This window comes from Kryptolebias marmoratus, linkage group LG21, assembly GCF_001649575.2.
Source record: "Kryptolebias marmoratus isolate JLee-2015 linkage group LG21, ASM164957v2, whole genome shotgun sequence".
Lineage (NCBI taxonomy): Eukaryota > Metazoa > Chordata > Actinopteri > Cyprinodontiformes > Rivulidae > Kryptolebias > Kryptolebias marmoratus.
Genome location: NC_051450.1, coordinates 19601266 through 19619001, shown reverse-complemented (window position 1 = coordinate 19619001; position 17736 = coordinate 19601266). Strand labels below are relative to the sequence as shown.

Sequence of the window (17736 nt, the reverse complement as noted above, 5' to 3'; positions counted from 1 at the left end):
CTAAACCCTCCCACCCTCGCTTTATCTGCAATACTGACCAAAATACACACTTACTTCTTTTGGATTCACACATATATCTCCCTCCAACACTTTTTTAAACCTCCAACTACTATGTCCCTTCTTCTTTTTTGAGGTTTGATCATCTGGTTGGGACATAAATAACAATGATAGAAAAAAGGAATAATCAAAGAAAGCTTGTTCAGCTCAAATATGATCTCTCGGGGCATGTTGTCTCAACGTTTGAAGCATTGATTTGATCAGACCAACTTCACACAGATCGCATGGCAGGGGGATCAGATGAATTCTTTCTTGAAAGTTAATTAGATTTACTTTTGAGATCACCTGACATTAAAATGTGTGTTTAATTTATATGGCAGTTTTCTTGAAATTGTTCACTTTGGTAGTTTGAAATGTTATTGTAGCTTTAAAGTCTTATTTAGATAGCACTATCATGCTTGCCCCTCTTATTATTCCATCAGGATATTGATATGGACAAAGTTGAACTGAAATACTCCTCAACGCTCTTCCAAATCAATAATCAATCAATTGGAGGTAATTGTGCTACTCCCTTGGAACAATCCCAAGTCACTCTCTTTCTGGCCTTTTCTTTCCGTCTCACACTCTCTCTGTGTCATTATCAGCATGTGTACCAGTATTCAGCATTTCAGCATACCAGCTGTAATTGATTTTAACCATTAGGTGCTGAGTGAATAGATAAGTAGTGGGAGATATTCGATTATACGGTAAAAGAGAGAGACTGAGATGAAAAGAGTGAGAAAGGAGGGAGACAGAATTAGAGATGTTGCCTGAGAGCTGCAGAAAGGGGAACTGACCTGTCCTGCTGTCTATCTGTCTCTACCACAGCCCTTCCATCTTTGCAGCAGCACAATACCGCTGACCTCCTGTGAGTTCAAGCAGCTTAGTTTCTGCGAGGTAATCCCTAATGCTTTGAAATAGACCTGATAGAAAGCCCACTTACTTGTTCAGGATTAATATGGTTTGTGTGGGGGTGAGCGGGTCCTGAGTTTTCAACACGTTTAGTTAAATTAACCCACTGGAAATATTTTAGTCAATTCTAATCGTGAGGGTTTTACATGCTTTGGAACAGAAAGTGGTTTGTTTAAAAGCATGTCATATTTTATCAGCAAACCAATGAAAAACTTGCTTTAGCATGCATGCATACATCGCCATTTTATTTTGTTTATGTTTAGATTTACCACAGTAGTCGTCGGAGCTCTGTGAAATCTTTCATTAGTTGCCCCTCTCTTACAGGAACATTTTGAATCGAAGGGCAGCTGAGCGTGGTATTGATTTCCTCATATTTTCTGAAGATATAGGCCAGTTTTTTTTCCTAGTCAGTCCTTTCTTGTCTTTTCCTCATTTTGGCTAGAGTTAGAACTAGGAGTAAGGACAGATGGGGGCGGGGGGACAAAGGCAAACATTTGAGTAATCTTCAAAGAGCCCATTGGTATGTTGAGTGGACGCTGGTATGCGGACTGTGGCTGAGGCTTTTTCAGGGCAAAACAATATCCTTCCTTTAGATGGCTGAGGCCTGGGCAAACACTACCAGCCGAGCAACTCTGCCCAATATTGCCATCACTGTTGGCTTACCCCCTCCAGTGGCACTTGTAGAAAACGGTAGGGTTCTTAATGTTGCTGGAGCAGCTCATCATTTTGGGTTTTATGGGACTTGACTGAACATTGTCGGTTCTGTTGAATGTGTGGCTGCCTAAGTTTATGTAACAATTCAGCAAATGTTCTCTGTGCGTGCTCTGTAAGATACAGTTACGAGTTCAATGTTTGAGGGTTGATACGGGGGTGTAAAGCAGACAGACACTGGTTCTTTTTTGTACAGAGAGGGATCAAGTGTGCCATCTTGTAGGTCAACTGCAAGGCATTTGATTTCCTGTGGCAATATGCAAAATTGTTCTGCTGAAGAGGTGCTTTCATTGTGCTTTCCCTGGCAGATGTAACACTCTAACATGTTTTCACACATATGCTCATTTACACAAAGCTTATTTATGTAAAAACTACATTGCCACACTGTTTCCTCAAAAGAAGCCCTGAAATGTCTCATTTTGGATAAGTAAGTGGGCATGTAACAATTAAATGACATGAAATTCTATTCTTTTAGTGACCAAAATTGAATTTGGTTTTAGTTTGCATATTTATCAATAGCATGTATTTATGGTTACATTTTTGCTGTGTATGCATTGGCACATCTATCAAAAATGAATTATATATAACACTTAAATGTGACTTATAAAGAAAGAAGCACACAGTCTGCCATTTTGTGGGACTTTCAAAATGAACTCCCTTTGTCCAGTCATCACCAGCCATTTTCTCACGAGGATCCACCACAGGGATAATTTCTCCCATTTCTCTGTCATTAGCAGGCCCTGGTATTAGGCTTGTGTTTTGTTCCCTGCACCTTTTGTTTTGTGCTAAGTAAAACCATGCGACAGGGAAGGGGCTAACTGGAAAACAATACTCCCCTTCACAAGCTCAGGAATGTGTAATTAGTGATTTGAACTCAGCTATGCTTGTCTAGATTCTTCCCTATCATTGCCTCTTTCTTTCCATCTTTTGTTCTTCCTGTCATAGATTTTCTTCACCTTCAATATCTTTATATCTATTACTTAGTTTCTTTCGATATATGTTTCTATTAGTTTTTGCTTTACTCTTTCTTAAAGGCACATCTTAGCGTCTACAAACAGAGAAAAGGAAGCAAACTTGGGAATATGCGTGTGCTCAATATTCCTTACTTTGATTAAAAATAAATAAATAAATAAAAATACATGTTGAAAATACTGTATTTGTTGTCCCAATTTTATTTTATTTATTTCAGCAAAGCCTCTTCTTGTGCTGAGTGCTACAGAATGTAATCATAATAACATGTTAGCATTTTAGCCATTGCCATCCTTGTACTTTATGATCTCTGATTTGTTGTGAGAAAAGATCATTTCACAGGCAAGTTGGTGTAGGGAAATGTGAAGGTCTGGTCAGTCTCACCTGGTGGCAGTGAAGACAAACATGGGCTTTTAGATCAGGTCAAGTTGGCTAATAGGGAGTAAGTGGCTGAGCCATGCTGCCCAAATCTAATGGGAATGTAAATACTGATCCATTTTCATGGAGTGATTGAGGTGAGTTGGCTTTTGAGACTTGTGACACATACTATTTACATATATGCACCAATAAGTAAGAATGATGTTTTCAGGTGTCTGTATTTCATTATATTTTATCAATTTAACTTCCAGCTACTTGGCCCAAACAGTAGAATTTATCTGGTGATGACATTCATTGATTAGAACCAGGAGCAAATAGATTATATTATAATTTATTTATATATATATATATATATATATATATATAATCTATAGTAGACAGTATATTTCATCAGTGTTAGTATTATTATTTTTATCGTTATGGGTTTCTTTGTTTTTTATGGATTTGCTATGTTCATGTGTTTGCTTGAGCAAAAGAGGGAGAGGCAAAGACAGAGATACACTAATTTAGCCTAGGGAGAGACTAGAGGTCAGAAAGCTGTGGACTCCAGAATGGCTTTTACCCTTTACATCAAATACACTTACTGTACGTCAGTGCTGCAAGTGTGTGTGGCTGATTGTATGTCCATGCATGTGTGGGAGTTAGAGAAATGAAAGGCAAGACCATTATATGGCCAGCAGACTTGGATTATTTTTAATGTCCAAAGCCATCTTACCACTACTTCTTTTTTTTCTGCTGACAAATAGCAAAATTAAATAAAGTTGAAATTGAGCAAAGTAATTACAAAGAACAAGCAACAACAACTAAAAAAAAGTTAAGAAATGGAGAGTAGAAATTAGTAAGAAATATTTTTTATTTGGCTTGTCATTATTGTCACTGAGTGACCTAGGTTATACTCTCCCAAAAGTTTTGCATCCAGTGGACAGACTCTGGAGTTGTGATCGCATGTTGATTGCTGCCAAGCAGTGCTAAGAGTAATAGGAGAGGCAATTTACCTGTAGGAAATATTTTTTCTCCCCACTTATGAAAAGCCTGGGTTGGAGAGAAACACTCAGGAAATTAGAAAAGATTGGTCTGGTTAATATAAAAATGTTGGAACAGTTTGTTTATTTTCTATTTTTAGAACAGAAGCATTGGCCTTGTAGAAGTAAACTAAGAAAACTTAAAATTGTGTGTGCACATTTTGTAGTTTTTTGTTTGTTTGTTTGTTTTTTTGCAGCTTTTATACACTTACATGTTTTTGTGTCTGTGTGGCAACAAAAATATATCAAAACACTATAGTTACCTTTTTATCCGAAGAAGCAAGGTGGCACATACCTGAGCCCTCAGCACAGTTTTCCAGCAGTGCAGTCTGCCAGTGAATCCATTGGCAGCGATCTTGTGTTACATCTGTGTCTTGGGGGCTGAGTGGCGGTTAGCAGTAACATGTGTTAGGGAGGTGGTAGCACTGATGGAATTCTACTCTTGGCAGCCTTCCAGGCAGCACTGGTATGTGTTTAAAATACTTTCAAGGAACAATGCACGCTTTTGTAGTTTGCTGGGCCAAGTGGGGCTGTTTTTGTCACTGATGGCCCCTGGGGGCCCAGGGGATAGCACCGGAAGCTGGTGACGTTTCTGAAAGAAGGTATACTCAACAACGAGCTTCCTACTTCTCTTTAAAACACTGATGAAAGTGTATAAAGAGGTTTTTATTTCCACATTGTGTGGCGTTACATTTGCATGCACATTTCTGCTTTCAGCAGACTCAGACAGGAAAAGCGAATGTATGCACTGGTTCTTTATATGTAAAACGTGTACACACACGCTCTGACACAGACTCACACACTCACACTGGTTATTAAGACACAGCTGCTGTTGCAGAGCGTTCTTACTTTCAGTATGTATTCATTAGCTGCCTGGTTCCACACTTAATGACAGGAAAGAGTCATGTTTGTACTGAATGCGCTAATTTGTCATTTGGTTTATGGAAGAAAATGCAACCCCACTGCTCTGTGCCGCTTTCAAAATATTTTTATGATACCAGTGAACAAATCACAAGTGCCGGCAGAGACAAAAGAAAAAAAAAACAGTTGAAATTATAGGCTGACACAAAAATATACTTATGAGGTAAAATGTAGAGTTGAAATTACCAATGCGTAGAAACCAAACACACAAAGTCAGAAGAAAAGATGGAGTGAAATCTTACTCACACACACAAACTCTCATACACACAGGGAGATAAAAGAAGTTGTGAAAAGATTTATTTTGGCTCGGGTTATTAAGAATTCAGTTAATGAGGCAGCTTTGTCACCCCAGATAGAACAAATGAATTTGAGACAGCAGTGCGGCAACTCTCCCCACAAATCCTGGGAGTGTGTGCAGGGGAGGTGTTTGCACGCCTTTTGTATATATCTGTGTGAGAAAGGTGTTTTGTAAACATCTCATTCTGCATAATGAATGCAGTCCTCTGTCATCCACACGCAAATAGACACGCGCAGCAGCAGCAGCAGCAGCAGCAGCAGCATCGAACACAGGGGAGCTTCCTTTACCTGTCATATTGGCTCCCCTCCCCTCTCCTCATAGTCAAGTCCCAGTGTGTGCATGCATGTCTGTGTGTGTATGTCATTGAAGGCTGACATGTTCTTTTGATGTGTAAACAGGAAGTCATGAGAGTTGGAATTTGTATTTCATTCATACGTGGAAGTGCAGCCACCTCCTCCAACATCTTGAGCCGTCTGTGCCATGTTTAGGTCCACCCAGGGAGTGCTGTTTAGCTGATCTTCATTGGCCCACAGGGAGTGTTCGCTTATTTGGTTGTTTGCCAAACACTAATCCCCAACAATTAACCACCAGGCAATCTGGAAAGATGCCATAATGACAGGGACGGGCCTTTTTGCCACTCTGCCACACGGGCACACAAAGACACTCCGTATAGATGCATGTTTTCCAAACAGACAATTCTGGTTTGGCATAAATTACCCACACGTTGTGAGCAGACACACAACTGCGCAAACCCAGGAGAGGGACAGTGTGTTTGTGTGTTTGAATATGCATTACACAGCCCACGCCTGGCAGGAGTCAAAGTGCTCCTTTAAAAGTTCATAAATCATGGATGTTCTGGCCTGTGATCACCAGGCCGCATGCGTTTCAGGCCTGCAGAGAAACGGAGAGCGACACACAGCCTCTAGTTTTGGTCTTAAACAAACCCTCTGGAATGTGCTGATGGGGGGAGAATTAACATTAAGGCTAAACCTATCTGGCAGCCTGGTTCAACCCCAAAATATATCATTCAGCTGCTCCCAGCTGAAACCCCATATCCTAAAAACATTAAGATGTAAGCTAGGACATTGAGGGATGTGTGGTATTCAAGGCAACAACTGATTTATATGAAAATGTTAATTTTAATGCAGTGCAATTCTTTTTATGGTAATGCTACAGAAATAATTATGATCCTTCAGTGGGTCTTGACTGTCATGGCAATATTTTCTGCTTAGAAAATAAACACGCTCTCATTCCCAAAATTAACTTTATACAATTAAATGTGCAATTCTCAACATTAATACACAGCAATCATGAAGGCTGTTTTTGGAACAGAAACTAAAAGGGGACCTGCTTTTCTTTTTTTCTGTTTAAATCTAAAATGTCTCCAATTTTATCTAAATGATGACAATGAAAGTACGTTAAAAATGCCAAAACACAAGCAGATTCTGAATATACAGAAAGCAAGTTGAAGTTAGTTGCACTGTTTTGGATTAACCAATGGATGAAGAGCAAAGAAGCAAAATAATAAATGGATCTCTAAACTCTCTAAGGCCATTTTTGGTAAAAGATAACTGATGGACTGAAAATTAGGGACATTTAAATTTTGATTAAAAAAAAGACAAAACATTCCAACATTCTAGTTTAGGCACAAGATAAATATATGTTTGCTTCCGTAGGACACGTGTGTGGTTTCCACAGAAAAGACTCAGCAGTCCAGTTTTCCTGTGAGGGAGGGAGGGGACGAAAGAAAAGAAGCAAAGAAAGAGTGAAAGAGCAGGGGAGGCCTCCTTTCACAGAGAAACAAAGATAGCTGTAATTAATGGCCCTGAGCTCTGAACTAGGGGAGCTTTCTTCTGACAACTCCGACTTAATTAAAACTTAAGACTTCTGAAAGGGCCTCTGACTGCGAGGGGACGTCCCACCGTCTCGTGAGAAAAACCTTGCAAGATTTTCTTACAAAAGAAAGAAAGAAGGAGAGACAGAGAGAAAAGATGTGTTAGCGGCTGTAGCTATGTTGCTAATCCCTGTTTGTCAAAGGAGGAAAAGGGAAGAGAGGGTGGGGGGAGGGCGGGGGACTCACACACCTGCGCTTCACTCCTCCCACCACATACACACATTCCTCCTACACATACATTTTTTTCGTGCTCTTTTCTTGCTCTGTATGAAATGATGCAAGAACAAGAAAATATTACCTGTCTAATTTTTAATTGCTTCATAAAAGAAACATCTTCCTGTAGGAGGATGTGAGAGACAGGTAGAGTTAGCACATACACACGCATAAACACACAACAGTAAGGTATTAATTAATGCAGAGACCTCTGCACCTGTTTTTCACAAAACAGTGAGAATAAATCTTAACAAAGCAAAAGCCAACCTTCATGAGCCACCTCTGTGTATCTGTCTTCGTGCTTTGCTCTCCTCTCCTCTGTGTGACTCACCTCCCTCCACAGAGGATCAGATAATAAAAGCTTGGCCTGCTCTTTTGTTTTTGTGCATTGTTCATTAGCCCGGCAGCGACAACAGAAGCACACTTGATATGCTTGGCTTGACTGGGTGTATGGGAGCAGGGCAAGGTGGGATGGGGGCTGTGCGTGCATGTGGGTTTGTGCACCTACACATACGGAGGGCGGGACAAGAGGTAGGGGGTAGCTTTGCATGGCTGCAATGCCATTAAAGAGGCAACTGGAAATTAAGGGCTTGCAACTGGCAGCACACGTTGAATGAGGAACCTCCAACAGCTGCTAACAATAAGGAGAGCTGGACAATGTGCAAGTTAAAGGCGAAACCTGAACTCAGTCTCTTGTTTGACTTTTTACGAGTTTTCAATCTTTGCATCCAGCTGATTTAAAATGGTGAACAGAAGAGCTAAATTTATTGGATTTTGAAAATACCACCTCTGACAAAAACAACAAATTCTTGTTTGTCTGGAATATTTATTTGCACTTGCTCATTTCTACATCCTCCTATAGTTTAAGTAGTTTGAAAGTATGTAAATTAATTTTCAAGGAACTTTTCCCCAATTTTTTTTATAAGGAAATGCCAACAAAACTATTTTTAGAAAACTTTGTGACTGAATGAAACAAGGAAAGTAGTACTGCCTTTTTATGATTTTGCTAAAAATCAAATAGAAGGAAGATTTTTGGAGATGCTGTTTTAATGTGACAAATTTATTCACAGGGAATTAAAAGAAAATAAAAACACATCGGGGAAGTTGTTGCTGCTGTTTCAACATACCAGACCATAATCTGTAAATACAACTAATCCAGATGCTAATATGTCATCTTCTTGCTTCCACAGCACTTGCAAAAGCTGGACAGCGCATACAGCCAGGAGTTGTGTGTCTACCACTGCACCTTGTGTGACTACTCCACCAAAGCCCGCCTCAACCTAGTGCAGCATGCCCGTTCAGCCCGCCACCAGCAGAACGAGGGGCTGAGGAAACTCCAACTGCACCAGCAAGGCCTTGGAGGCGACGAAGACGGATTGGGCCTCCATGAGCTGTTTCATGTCAAGGAGTGTCCCAGCAGTTCAGGTCTGTGCTTTTTCAGCCTTCTTTGTAATGCCCTGCTTGTTGTGATTTGAGTTTGTTGGTTATTTTTATGGCTTAAAAGGCAAAACACACAGGCGGTGTATAACTTGCATCAAAAAGTTATTATGTAACTCTGACCCCACACCGGCAGCCGCTGACCACTGGATGACGGTCTATGTTGCAGCATCTCTCAATCCTGTTCAAGTTCTAAGTGTTTACACACCTGACACAATACATTTTTATGTGTAATGACTTCCACTTGGTCATCCAGGTTCTTGTAGTAGCTCATCTTTATGCTTTTCTTTACAGTTCTTTAGTTATATATTAGTTGTATTAGTTTATTAGTATTTTTAGTTATATTTTTTATATCACAAATATAAAAATGAAAGAGGACAGATCAACTGTTGCGGTTGAAAAATATCTGGAGTGACCCAAAATTTCATCAGTAAAATAAAATGAAAAAAAAAATACATTTAGGAGATTGGCTATTCTGATAAAAAAAAAAAACACAAAAATGCTAAGTTTATATGTTGTTACTTGCACTACAGCTTAACATATATGTTTTAAAGTTAGTACCTCAATAGTAGTTGGTGAATGGCATTTATGACAGTCTCCTGAATGTCTTGCAACTCTTGCCAGGTTCTCAGCTTCCTCACGTGAGTCACAGGGACACACAACCCTGTCGCTTGAGTTTTGAACATGTTCAAAAAAGGTGTGGAACACCTTTTTTCTAAAAATAGTCAGAGTATAGAATTAAAATTCTTCTATTTACTGACAATTTTTCTGCAATTTTGAGGGATTTTTGTTTTTAATTTTGTATTAACTAGTCTTCCAACAGTCACAGATCAGTCAGATACCACCTTATGCACATCAACTGATGCGCAATGATCCACCATTTTTTTATAGTGCGGTAAGCCTTTTTTGTCACCTGTTGTTTGTTTTTTTTACTATTTCTTACCAGTAGATGTCTTTTCAGGTAGATTTTAGCTAAATGACATTCGTTCATGATTAATTTTCTTTGTTTACTCATTTCACCTCTTCTGTCTCTCGTCTTTTTGCACCAATCTGTCTTTCTTCATTCTTAGGCCCAAACTTCTTTTCTTCCTTCCTCAGGCCTTCTTATCCACATCACTTCTCTTGATACAGGCCTGTCCATTTCTCCTAATCTCCCCGAAATGAGCATACTGTTCCCATTAGGCTGCCGTACTTATATCTGAAACACACAAGCACACACCGTCCCGTGCACAGGGACATCCCAGGCCGGCAAGCAGTCAGCTTATGAAATTTCACCTTGGGAGGATCTCACAGTGAAAGGCCTGTACACACACATACACACACACCCACACACATGCGTTCTTCACAAACACACGCTCTCATGTATGCTATGGCTACACAGTCTCTCCCTGGAGTGAGCTTTCATTTCCTTTCTCATGACCAAAGCAATTTGGTTTTCATTTAAGAGTCTCCATCCTGCCAGCAGCTAATAAGTGTAACAGAACTGTAAAACATTCAGAGAGACAAAAAAAAGGAAAAAAAAGATTAATCGTTTTTCTTTGAGTGGGGGTTGGATGGTTGGTGAGGGGTTGCAGGGTGTAAGGGGAGGGGGCTGTGCTTTAATTTAAACCAGAAGACGGAGAGTCAGGGTCCATTATTTAGTCATCCCTATGTTAATGCTGCTGGGAGAAAATGAGTGCTTAACTTGCTTTTGCTTTGCTTGACCTGGGGGAGCGGGTGGAGTGGGGTGTGGTGTTAGTGGAGTGTGTGTGTGTGTGTGTGTGTGTGTGTGTGTGTGTGTGTGTGTGTGTGTGTGTGTGTGTGTGAGAGTATTATGCATTGCTCTCACATGTGTGTATGTGTGTTTCATGCGTGCTCCATCCCTGAAGTGTCCTGCACATGTACTCCCAAAACAGATGGAGACTAAGAGCTTAGTAGCATATACGAAATACAACACACACACACACACACACACACACTCACGCACACACACGAACAGGAGAAAAGCTCCCGCTCCTGAAATAAAGAATATTGCTGGTGAATGTTTAGTTTTAATTACACGTGGATCAAAGTTTCAGTGAGAATTGGGGTACAGTAGAGAAACATGCTTAGAGAAATTGTTACCTTACATTTTGACTTCCCTCTATCCCTCCCTCCCTATTTTTCCTGCTCTTGTTTTCTCTCTCTCTCATTTTCTCCTTTTTTGTCCTGCTTTTTCCCCTCTCATCCCTGCTCATGTTCCTTTTTTTTCATTCAGAACATAAACTTTCAGCCACCCCTCCTCCTCCTCTTTTTACATTGCAAGTTAGGTTTTAAATCTGTCAAAAGCAATACTCACTCACCCCACCTTGTTCAAATGTTCCAGTGTTAAAACACACCAAATTAGCTTCTCGGGCCTTCTTTTCATGCCACATGGTAGATTTCCATTAGGAAGCTAGTACAAAGCTTAAATGGATGCATCCAGTTTCTAAAATGCTGAGCTACTCTTTTGGATGTCCTTTTTTTGCCTTCTTGATACTCGTTTTTATTGAACAAAATGATTTCACAAGGTTTACGTTTTAATGTCGTTCCCTGTTGCACAGAAGTATTCAGCAGGTGTAGGTAGAAAGTGAAGTTTGAATTAAATACTAAAAATGAATTGTATATACAGTGTATTATTTCTACAGATTGAGAAGAAGTGGAATGGTTTCTTTTGTTTGCATATTGTTGATTTGGTAACCTGAGCTCTCTGTAAGCTTACACAGAATTGACTGTAGCAGATTTTAACATGCTATGAGGAATAAAAAAGGTACCTTTTAGCTGCTGAATAGGTAGTGATATATGATGTAACTTTTAACGGTTAGAAAAGGTTCTATAGTAGGCAACATTTTCAGCCGGTCTTTGGTTTAAGAGCACTCTGTATATATGTGGGCTGTTAGTTTTCTGGGGCTACAACTCCTGACTCGAGCACTTTCTGTTCATTAGAGACTGGTATGAAAAAGATTAATTTAAGTGCTGACCGGTATCTTTCTCTTAAAGCCTGGGACTTGGATCCAAGCCAGATAATTATAGGCTCATTTGGGAATAAGAGTTCTAATGCTCTGGACTTTATGTACATGTGAATGGCTTTCATTAAACAATTTGGATGCAGATTTTATGGCCCAATTAAGGGTACAGTATTGCAGAGACACACTGCAAGGATAAAAAAATGTTTTCAACAAAGACAGGAGCAACACTTTTGCTGCATTGTGTGAATTCCAGTGCATGTGTTTGCTAATGTATAAGTATCTGTGTATTTTAACATCTTTAGGTAAACACAGTTGTGATATAAGTGAACTGGGTTTTCTTATCCACTTACACACAAGAACAGGAGTTAACACAGCAAAAACAAAGTTTTCACAATACTTTTTTTTTTTCAAAAACAAAAAAAAAGCATTTTTAAAATAAACTGTCACTCTCTTTATACAATTATAAATGATAATGAAAATCAAGTTAATAAAAAATGCCAGTTAGCATCAGAAAAGGAAGTATAAACAAATTCCCCTTCACCACAAAGGACGAGAATGTTGTTTTGCTTTAAGGGTTGTCCAAAAGTTATTAAAAAAAATGTTTTTTTTTATTTCACTGGGTTGAAATGCAATGACTAAATAGAGCTTTTTGGTTGAATTCAAGCAAATTGAAAAATATGGCAGTTTATGAGTCATGGATATTCCATCATCAGTTTCATAATTTAAACAATTTGTTTAGCTGGAATTTTCTAGACAGAAGAGTCTCTGAAGTTTAGTTATTAGTGATTTTTTTTTTGTTGCTGGCTTTTTCTCAACCATTTGACCATTTGTTTAGCCACAAAGCACATTGTGATGAGGTGTGCGTGTGTGTGCATGAGTGTGTATCCTCGCCCATTAGCCCTGTGCTCCATCATGTGTAAAGCGCCACATAAGTCAGACCAAGCAGAAACATGGGGCCTTTTCTGCATACTTTCTGTCAGTTTTTTTTCCTCTCTTTCCATGTTCCCTCTCTCCCTCACAAAAAAGAAAGAAAGCGAGATGGGATCTTATGGAGGTAATTATTTCTGAGAGCCCAGCCTGTCATCTATACTCCACCACCCCACCATCCGCACATCTCCATCCCTCTATACCACCCCACCCACCACCACCCGACATGCATTAAAGAGGGAGGGAGAGGACCCTCTTTGTCTGAATCCCCCTTTTAAACAAAAGACCTCTTCTAACTTAGAGAGACCAACAACACTTTTATCGTGTGTGTGTGTGGGAGGGGGGATATGTGTGTGAGTGTGTGCATGTGTTCCAAATCCTTTTTGTTTTCTCTGAGTGATAAGGCTTTGGGACATTTTTGGTCCTTGTCAAATTACTGTAGCCGTGCTAACCATTTACATAGCAGCTGTAGGCAGAAAAACAGAGGCTAATGCACTCTTATTATCCCCGTGCTTGTGTGAGGATATAGGCACATTTGTGTTCATCGAGCAGGAAGTGATGGAATATGGGCACAGAAAGAGTGCCATCTTGCTTGTTTCTGAGTGCACTGATGATCCAGACTTCCAAATATTTTCAACCTGAAACTGTATGCTAACTAATCTCAATTATCACAAACTCCAAAAATGGTCATTCAGTTTTCATTGTTGGAATTAGCTTTTTTGAAGCAACGACTCCAAAAAACCTTTGGCGTAATAGGTTTTTTCCTCTTCCCCCACTTTCACTTCGTTTTATTCTTCTTTTTTTTTTCCTCCTTTGGGTGGTGGAGGTGGTTACGCCATTCCAGTGGTTCTCTTCTTTTTTTTTTCTTTCTGGGCAAGGTCTCTTCTCAGACAGAAGTCTATTTCCAGGGTTTGTCTCAGTAATTTGTGGCCATTACATAAACATTCATGGATACCCAGAAGAGTGAGAGAAATGATACAACACACTCCCAGAACTAACTAAGCACCAGAGTTAGCACAAAGGTGGCCATTTTGTTTTTCAAGTCAGCCTAGAGAGGATGAGACCAGCTGACTGTCTGTTTCTCATGAAGTTGTCCTGTAGATATGTTTTTAAGGGTGGCAAATGCATATTGATTTATTTTCCTATAGATTACTGAATAAATGTATTTATTTGAGACTTTTTTATTTACTGTGTATCAAGAACGTTTTACAAGCTGTAAAAGTTCACCGACTACAGTCAGATGCGATTCATTACTCACATAATAAAAAACTTAGAACTATATTTCATGCAGCTAACATAAGTAGAAATATGATTCCTGCAGAGATTCACTCTGATGAGACTGAAGGGATTGTACATAGTTTTTTGTAAAGTATTCTGTTCCATTTTAAAATGCTGTGCAATTAGTTAGAGACAATGCATTGAATTTTAAATCATTTTTCAAATCAAAATGAGACACGTCCATATATGTATATCATTATATTTTCGTCAAGTAGCAATTTACCCCCAAATTTCCCAAAACCATATTCTCTGTGGCAGTAAAATATGCGGTCACTTTTTGAATAATTCCATCCAAGCAAATTATAATTACTTTGTGGTCTGTGTGTGCATGAAGAAAAAAGAGGCAGTGGCCTGACTTGTACCTCAGGAAAAAAAAGAGCTTCATTCACCATAAACTATTTTTGAAATGGTGTGTCGGGGCGGTATGGGCTCAGGCCGATTGTTTTCCTTTTAGAGTTGAGCAGCTCTTTGGTGAAGGGGTATTACCCGAGCTAAATTGTTCCCTCATGTTTTCCGCCAAGGTTCTGTGCCCACCACACTGACAGTTATAATTTGCAAAAATTGCACTGATTATCTGAATTAGCATACCTGACCAATGCCACATTAGACTTATTTACAATACAAAGCCATGGAACTCTGAGGACGCATACTAAATATGACTTAACCCTTTGAAGGGAGGCCTGGCGTCATGGGGCCATAATGTCTTTTACATTGGTGATATCACAAAGCGCTTAAGGCCCTGCTCCATATGGAACTAAAAGCCTCTGGAAGGCTCCTGCAAAAGGAACTAGTGAATGTAAAGACTTAGAACCATATTGAAATCCAAGCACATTTTCCCCTACTTGCAGGTTCTTTTTGACCTTTCTCTTTTCATATTTTGTCACCTCTTAGCTGTTGTTCCCATCTTGTTTTTCTTTCCTTTTATTCACTGCAACCCCCTTCGTTCCTCTCCTTTATTTTCATCTCCCTCACCTCCATTCTTTTTGCTTCTCGATCGCTTCATACACCCCCTGTCCATTGACTCTTAACCACAGATGGACAAAACAATGGGCCATGTCACACAGCATTAAGACAAACAATCCAGTGATGGGAGGAGGGTTGTGTGGAGCCGGAGCCACGGTAACCAGGCAATATGCTCGCTGGGTCCAAGCAGCCACTAATCTCAGACAGCAATGATACAATTCACAGATTGAACATTCAAAAAAGCCTCTGTGCGCACACATTCACAATCACATTCAGAGGAAAAAAACAGTGGTACTGTTATCAGACCAGTTATTGGAAGAGTTAAAAACAATCTCCTTCTACAGCTCTCTATTCCATCTCACTCTCCTCTCTGAATACTTGACCTCATCCATCAATAGGAGGTATGGAATTGATAGCAGCTATTGATTACCTATAGGCTAAGGCTAATCGTCGCTAACCAAAGGAAGCTTTGCAGTAACAGCAGCTGTCAGAGGCTTGTGTGTGTGTGTGTGTGTGCGTGTGTGTGTGTGACCCTCCAGGGTTTCAGTAGCAATAGCTGTGCCTCTCCATTGTTTACTTACAGCAGACTAATGGCCTAACAGCAAGGCAGCACATGTTAAAAAAAGAAACATGCAGGACATGGCTTCTCTTTCCAAAATAAGGGAAATGTATGTTTTGCCTGTCCAAAAAAGAAAAAAAAGAAAGAAAGAAGGAAGGAAAAAAAGGGAAAAAATCCCTGAGAGATATGCCAAGTTTCACCTCCCCACCTATCTGAGTAAGACCCATCTCCCTCTCGCTTCTTTTCTTCATCTCCCTAATAGGAAATTTGAGCACACTGTGTGAGATTAAAGCAGAGAATCAATGCCTTGTGAGCAATCATTTCCAGACAAATCTCTTTCATCTTTTTTTTCTCCCCCCTCGTTCTCTCGTTCGTTTTTTCACCTACCTCCTAATGCAAACAGGGGGTCCTGTGTCATGACATCCCTTTTGCTTTTATCATGTCCTAATAACGCTCTGAAAATAGAGAGGGAGAAAGAGGAATGTGACAGAGAAAAAAGGATGCTGGGGAAAAAAAAGAACAAGAAATGGATAGACTGATAAAAATCTACTGAATGAGCATAGATCTTGATTTGTGCTTTGATGTGGGTGTCTTTGTGCAAATTAGACAAATATGCCCACTGCTTTAGTCATCTTGAAGCTCTTCATGAGTTGCTATCTTCCTTTGCTTTTTAAGGATGGAAGGAATGAAAAAAAAAATGAGACAAGTTCATTTAAGGGCAAAAAATATGGATTTTGCCTAATTTAGGGGACTGAACAGAAGGAAAAAAGAAATGTTGAAGAGAAGTTAACATACAGAATAAATAGCCTTTATGACAGAGAAGATAGAAAGAAAACAAAAGAACAAAAGGTGTATACAGAGGACACATGATGGCATGCCTTCTTTGTTAGACCTACAAGGTGCTTTACCAATGATGGTGCACAGGTCTAATGGGCAGATACAGATATACACACTCCACACATGCACACATCTTGGTCAGGCCTTTGTTTCAGAAGCAGGTTAATGGGGAGTGAGGAAGAGGAGCATTGCAATTTTCTGCTCTTTAGGCACCAGAGAATTCTCTTCAGAGTAAGAGAGACCAGACTCTCGGTGTAATAGGCATTTTACACCCTCATCACCCCTTTGCACACGCACATAAACACGGACGCACACTCACCAGAAACATTTGGAGTGAAATAGGCATTCTGTGGTGTGTATGGCCGGTCCCAAGAGTGCCAGTAAGTGTTAGACATGCATAGAGTCGGCAATGAGACAATCAGCATACTGAAATTGAAACCTTGTCTGAAGTCGCACAGGAGCAGAGACTAAAAGAGAGGGGAGAAGAAGAAATATGGTCTTGAAGAGCAGAGATTGGAACAGATGACAGGAGAGAGGAATGATGCAGAACTACAAGAGAGGAGAGACGGAGAGGGAGGAAATAGGAACTGATGTTTGTTTAATTGCCTCATAAGTGATGACATAGATAATTATGTCGAAAAAAGAGATGCTTCTCTCTGGCAGGGCCAATGAACAGCTGTATTTGTTTTATGTGCGTGTGTGTGTGTATGTGTCGTGTTGCCTCTTTCTATAGTCCCATCAACTGTTGTCCCCTCCAGCCACATCAAGTATAGGACACCATTAAAGCTTACGTACGGTTTGTGTCACATCAAATCATTCAGATTAATTAACAAAAAAAGCACACTGAAACACACATATACACACTCATCACTTGGAATCATTTTAATTACTCCATAACATTGTGATTATTAATATCTCTGCTTCAAATACCCGGGGATATGAAGACGAGTGTGTTCACCTAGATTTCCTGCGCTGTGTTTGCAAGCGCGCACGTGTGTGTGTCTGTGTGTGGAAGTGATGCTCTCTTGACTTCATATTTAATTGTCTTTTTTAATGGCAATATTCTGCCATGTGCCGACTGTATGTAATGAGTCAGGGTGTGTCAAAGTGCAGGCCTGAGCTGTCCGCTTGAGTTAAGCTCTTCCTGTCTACTGTAGAAGCCTCCAGCACACACACTCGCACGCACACACACTCAGAGACACTGTATCAATGTGGGAGTTCCTGTATCTGACATGAGATTAAGAGGGCCAAGTGGAAGAACGTCGAAGAGCTGCCCTGTTGCATTTGCAAGAGGGAAAAAGGACCGTCCTGTCACACACACACACTCACACACAACACACACACGCGCAAGCATCCTGTTCTGTAAGTGAGCAGTAGTCTCCCTTGCATTATTCACAGTGGCCGAGTGATCGAAG

At 40.0% G+C, this 17736-nt stretch overlaps 1 protein-coding gene across 3 annotated transcripts in view; it reads left to right on the top strand.

Annotated features, from left to right (window-relative positions):
- zfhx4 (zinc finger homeobox 4) overlaps window positions 1-17736 on the top strand; it is an 81585-nt gene that overhangs the window by 34099 nt on the left and 29750 nt on the right. For all 3 annotated transcript variants that reach the window (XM_017428407.3, XM_017428409.3, XM_037973076.1), the window contains exon 6: window positions 8545-8779. In XM_017428407.3, the coding sequence (XP_017283896.1) occupies window positions 8545-8779 (235 nt within the window). The remainder of the gene's footprint in view (window positions 1-8544; window positions 8780-17736) is intronic.